The 6,000-nt window shown below is 32.2% G+C and overlaps 1 protein-coding gene and 1 pseudogene across 1 annotated transcript; both read left to right on the forward strand.

The window, feature by feature from the left end:
* Positions 1-284: 284 nt before the first annotated feature.
* On the forward strand, positions 285-917 carry LOC147291716 (uncharacterized). Its single transcript, XM_086236008.1, has 2 exons — positions 285-798; positions 910-917. The coding sequence occupies exons 1-2, from the start codon at positions 288-290 to the stop codon at positions 915-917; spliced, it is 519 nt and encodes a 172-aa protein (XP_086092134.1). The 5' UTR covers positions 285-287.
* Positions 918-921: 4 nt separating this feature from the next.
* Positions 922-5,274, forward strand: LOC147291717 (replication protein A 70 kDa DNA-binding subunit B-like; annotated as a pseudogene).
* The last annotated feature ends 726 nt before the right edge of the window (positions 5,275-6,000 follow it).

Consider the following 6,000-nt stretch of genomic DNA (forward strand, 5'->3'; position numbering starts at 1 on the left):
AAATGATCCAACAGATGAAGAGGTATCTTGGGTAGAATTTCTGGAGATTTATTGATTGAGTCATACACAGATCTAATTCACTCAATTTTTTTAGCAACATATCCAGACTTTCTTAGCCACTTTGACAATTATGCTTACTTAAGAGAAAGGGCCATTGTTACACCTAAGAATTCTACTGTCACTGAGATAAATAACTATGCCATAGATTTATTACCTGGAGAAGCCAGAACTTATTTAAGTTCTATTCTCTATGCTCCTCATCTAGAAATTTAGAAAATCTTAGCATAATGTATCCCACAGAATTCCTTAATCAGCTTGAATTCAATGGCTTGCCTCCACATGGTCTAACTTTAAAAATAGGCATGCCCATCATGTTATTAAGGAACTTAAACCAATCTTCAGGGCTATGTAATGGAACTAGATTGGTCATAACCCAAATGACTGATAGAGTTATTGAAGCAAAAATACTACCTGGTAGCAACATTGGTCATAAATTCTTTATACCTAGAATCAGCCTTACAGCAACAGAAAAAAAATGGCCTTTCACTTTTAAAAGGCGTCAATTCCCAATTAGACCAAGCTATGCAATGACCATAAATAAGAGCCAAGGACAATCTCTTAAAATAGTTGGTTTATATCTTCCCCAGCCTGTCTTCACCCATGGCCAACTGTATGTCGCATTATCTAGAGTTACATCAAGGGAAGGGCTTAAAATTATTATAGACAACAATGGAGAAATGCCAAATAAATACACTAAAAACATTGTCTATAAAGACGTTCTCCAAAATTTAGTTTCAGGTTTAAACTTCTCTCTATGCATACCTAAACATCTCTATATATTTTATATCTATACTTATTTAGAAAAATTTATTTCTTCTTTTACTGACACAAAATATATTATGTTTTCAGCCCTCTGATACAATGAATATAAGTCCAGTCAGGAGCTTGCAACCTCATCAGAACAAACTCAAAATTAGGGTTCGGATTTGCAGGACCCGGAGGCCAAAAGTTTTTGGATCTGATCATCAATTCGCTGGTTTAGAATGCATATTGGTTGATGCAATGGTAAATAAACTCTCCCCATTACTTATTTTACTAATATTGTTGTTCCTTTAAATAAATCTAATTTTGGAAAACAAAATATTTTGACTTACATGTGGATCAAACATACTTTCCCAACACCATTTTTCAATGCAAAAACACCTTGCAAAACTGTTTTCCTCCAAAAAAATATAAATTAACTGACTAACAATCTTTTTTTTCAAACCATCACATATGAAAAAACCAATACTCAAAAACAATATTGCCGACAACCACCTTATACTCCTGACAGTATATAAATATCTAAACAAAATTAAACTGTTGCTACCAGCCCCCATTTTTTAAAATCAAAATTACAACACATAATTAAAGCACCATTTCAACCTTTTAAATAGCAAAAATCATATATATATATAATTTTTTTTTAAACATCTACCATCTCCCCAATTTGCAGCCATTCATTGATTTCTTTAAACAATTGTTTCAAGTCCTCGCAGCCACAATTATCTGGTAAAAAAACCTTACACAATCCCTGTGCAAATTGTCTGCAGATATCAAATATTCATCTAACCAACTTTTTTTTTAATACTAAATACTAGCTTTGTTCAATTGCCAAAATTCATATGCTCCACATGTATCATAATTAGTCTAACAAACTTCATATAATACGAGTATAACTTAGTATACTGTGTAGATAACCCATACAAACCAATCAATTCTATGCTCCATTTTCTCATATTTGAATGTCATGATTCATTTAGTGTCTGCATTTTTAAAATTTATCTGTTCTCTTGATTGTTGCAATTCTACCATGATTAACTAAGCTTATTTTTCTTCTAAATCAAGGGAGATGCAATTCAAGCAACAGTCAAAGAAATTGACTATGATTGTGTTGCTCCAAAGATACAATCTGGAGCTGCCTATGACATCAGCTACTTTCACACAATAAAGAGCAGATCAGTCTACAAAGTCGTTCCTCATGCTGCTGCTATCATTTTTAACGAGAGAACCATATTCAAGAAATTGACAATTGTTCAACCAAAAATTCCGGCACACTGTTTTCATCTCATGGATTACAATCAACTATCCACACGGATAAATACAACCACAATTCTAACAGGTGCTGATCACAAATCATATTTATTCCCATTATTTTCATTAATTTTTTTTATTCTCTTACACCACTCAAATTATAATTACACACTTCTCTTATGCACTTTAAACATCTGCCTATGATTTTTTCATGTATTGGAAGATGTGATGGGACACATAACTGTAATACAACATTTGGAACAAAAGATGATTGAGAAGACAAGGTTGGAGAGCAAATGTGAAGTATATATAGAAAACATCAGGTACAACCATTAATCAAATCTTTACAAATTTAACACTTTTACAATCACCATTAAAACATTTTGTCCTGTATTTATTCTTTCAGCCATCAGACAATTAGAGTCACGCTATGGAGCGATGCAGCAAAGAACTTTGATCATGCTGCTATCGAACAGTTGCCACCACCAATTTTTATCGTTTTCACAAGCGTCAAGGTGAAAGAATATCAAGGTAACTCATACCTTTTCCCAACTTCCTATTATTTGCATCTCCAATATTCATTACAAAAATTCTCTCATTTTTCTTTTACCCATGCACAGGAAAACCTGTTCTTAGCAGCACCAACTCAACCCTGTATTTCATCAATATATCCACCAATACCAGAACTTGAATCCTACAAGATTGCGTAACATTTTTAAAACTTTTTCAATATACCAATTCTACTTTTGTAATATAACTCTCTAATTCAATATTTTTGACAACAACAATTCAGTTTCAAAGACGATGCAGTAGCCATCAAAGTGCTCCCACCTTCAGCAATGGTACAACTTCCTTATCAACAATTAAAAGAGAGTAAAAAGGTAGATATAGCAGAATTGAATATACTTGATCCAGATCTGCACAAGGTAATCCACATTCACAAAAAACTACTATTACCCATCTACATTTTTTTTATTCTTTTCCTTATCAGCCACATAATCTGAATAGTTTCACATTTTTCACATTATTATTATAATATACTCTTTCATAATACAATAACCTACAAACTTTTACTGGTTTGGCATCTTTAGCAGTGTTCACATGTCTCCTTCCCTTTCTGAAATATGAAGTCTCTGAATGTCTGCTCATAACCTAACTACATTGCTTTATACTGGTTGTCAACAATACATATCCGCTCTAAGATACTAATTAGCAACAATCTTCAAACTAACAAACACTTACACCATACAAACTTTATCAAACTAACCATCCTATACTTGCACCAAATCCACTTTACCAAACAATGTTTACACAAACTTATGTGTACCAATTAACTATAAATATTCATATCAATTAACTACCACCTAACAACTAAAATACTTATAAAATAACTATAACTTAGACATCAGCAACTTAAACATAAAATGCTTACAATCATCCATCGTATTTGCACAAAATTAAACCTTAAATATACATGCTTATAATTATGCAGCATCAACTATAAGATCACATAATCACAATTATCCAGCGTACTTAGCACATAATCACCTTTTCTATTTTTGTAAAGCCTCTATTCCACAATTAACTATAAAATGATTATAAATATTCAGAAAATGTTTAGACTAATTCAATTTGTTTTTACTGTTTTCACTGATACCAAAAACTTTCTAGGCATTGTCCAAAAACTCAAACATTTGTACACAACTAAAACCATTTACTTTGGTACTTCATATAATATGCTAAACAAAAGTTTTATTCAGCTTATTTTGTATTTAAACGTTTTATAACCCTAGATATCTCTCGGTTAACATAAACGACCAAAACTCAAAATCTACTCTCAGTTCAACCATTGTCAGATTGTTTATTTTTTGTTATAGAGTTCATATAATTTACTTGAGCAGCCTATTTTCCTGATTGCATCATCATTATCATTTCTCCTCATCTTTATGAAAATAAATATCTCAAGTCATCCATTTTAAATCTTTCATTTCATCTAAACTTCTTCAATACCCTAACTACTTATTTCCAACAACTTATAGGACAAACTGATTATCTGCCGTGCAACCATTACACGGTTTAACACAAATGCTGGATGGTGGTACAGAGCATGTCCAACTTGCCACAAGCAGGTCAAGCCTTCACCTCAAAGTGATGAACTCATTTGTCCAAGACACAGAACCCTCAGCACACTTCCTATCCCTTTGTAACCAATTTCTTTTTCTTTGTTTTTACCTTTGCCAAACAATTATAAACTATATACTTCATAGACTATAACCACTGTGTATGATTGTTAGCTGTACATGACATACATTCTTAAAAAATAGCATGCATGCTACACATTTAAAAAATTTATATTTACCGTGCATAATGCACATCCATAATCCCTATTTTCATTAATAACAAATTCCTTAAGACACACCTTAAATAATGAAAGTATATAATCACTTTTGCGCATGCACTTCATCTCTCTTAAGAAATAAATGTAATATTACCAAAATACAATGCTCACAAGTTTGAAACCTAATAACATTTTTGCAACTACAATCAATCAAATAAAAAATAAACACATCTATATACCACATAATAAAATATCTTTAACCTTCTTATACTTTCGCAATTTACATTCTTCAATTGAGCAATAGCAACTCACATTAAAATTGCAGGTTCAAAGTCAGTTTTGCAATTGCAGATGCAAGTAACACAACCAGTGTTATCACAATTGGAGAGCCCGCTGAGCAGCTCTTTGGAATCTCATGCTTCGGATTGGTTGTTGAACAAGGTTTTAATGACCAGAATCAATTCCCAGATCATATACTTCGACTCAGAGGCCAAACTAAAAATTTCCAAATCAGGTTTGGCAGCATGAAAACTGATTTCAAAAGAAATGACCTTCTGATCCATGCTGTTTTTGATGATGAAACCCAAGTCCTTGAACAACCCTCTCTTCCCACCGATCAACAAATGGTTATGCATACAATGGAAGAAATCAACCAAAAAAATCTTCTTTCCACTCCATCACCTACTTCAAAAAAATTTCCACCAAAAACACTTTCTGGTTCATCAAGGACTTTCAGAAAATACCCCATTCTCCCATCACCCAAAAAAGCTGCAGTAAAAAGGGCTCTTTTCACTTCTCTGACCAACGTGAGAAAAAAATTCAAGAGGTACCCAATTTGTAAAACCTCTAACCCCTCATCCTAATACTATTCAAGTTATAAGACATTTCTATGAATTCTAACATGCATTCCTTTTTTTCCTGTTCTTCCAAAAACCATCTCCAACAGAGAAGCAACAATTGAAGAAATCATCAGCAGAGATACAGCTGGAAATGCAACAGCCACGAAGGATATTTTGAGCTCAGATGACATCCCTCTCATGGCCTTCAAAAAAAAAAACACCGAAAATCACGGCCAGGTATAATCCATACTCATACTCTCAAATTCACAAATCATATGATATCCCACTGCTATTTTTACTGCATCCACCATTCACTCATACTTTCAATTACATTTATTAAAACATCATGAATTTGAATTTGTTACTTTCAAGAACTATCTACAGTTTTTATCTCACATACAATTATCTTTTTATAAACCAATATCACTTTTGTCATTCCCAATAAACAAAGCTTACAATACATTCCTTTTAGTTTGTATAGCTCTTCTCCACATTTTTTTCCTTCCTTTCTATATCTCAATTTAACATATTTCCTTATTTTGTTCTTTATTGTCAGATATGAGAATGTTTGAAAATTACCAAACATATATTTTTAGATGCATTGTTAATTTTGCTTCATGTTATACATATTGCAGTCAACCTTCAATTCTAACATTCATTCTTTCATCCTCATCGTTTAATAATGGTATATAGTTTCTTTTACCTAAAAACAAATCACAAAACAAACAAAAAACACAATTAATATATGAT

The sequence above is a fragment of the Dryas octopetala genome, chromosome 3 (assembly GCF_963921425.1).
Source record: "Dryas octopetala chromosome 3, drDryOcto1.1, whole genome shotgun sequence".
Lineage (NCBI taxonomy): Eukaryota > Viridiplantae > Streptophyta > Magnoliopsida > Rosales > Rosaceae > Dryas > Dryas octopetala.

Excerpts from the sequence above, each read along its gene's own strand:
- LOC147291716 (XM_086236008.1), top strand. The coding sequence starts at position 288 with ATGTATCCCACAGAATTCCTTAATCAGCTTGAATTCAATGGCTTGCCT.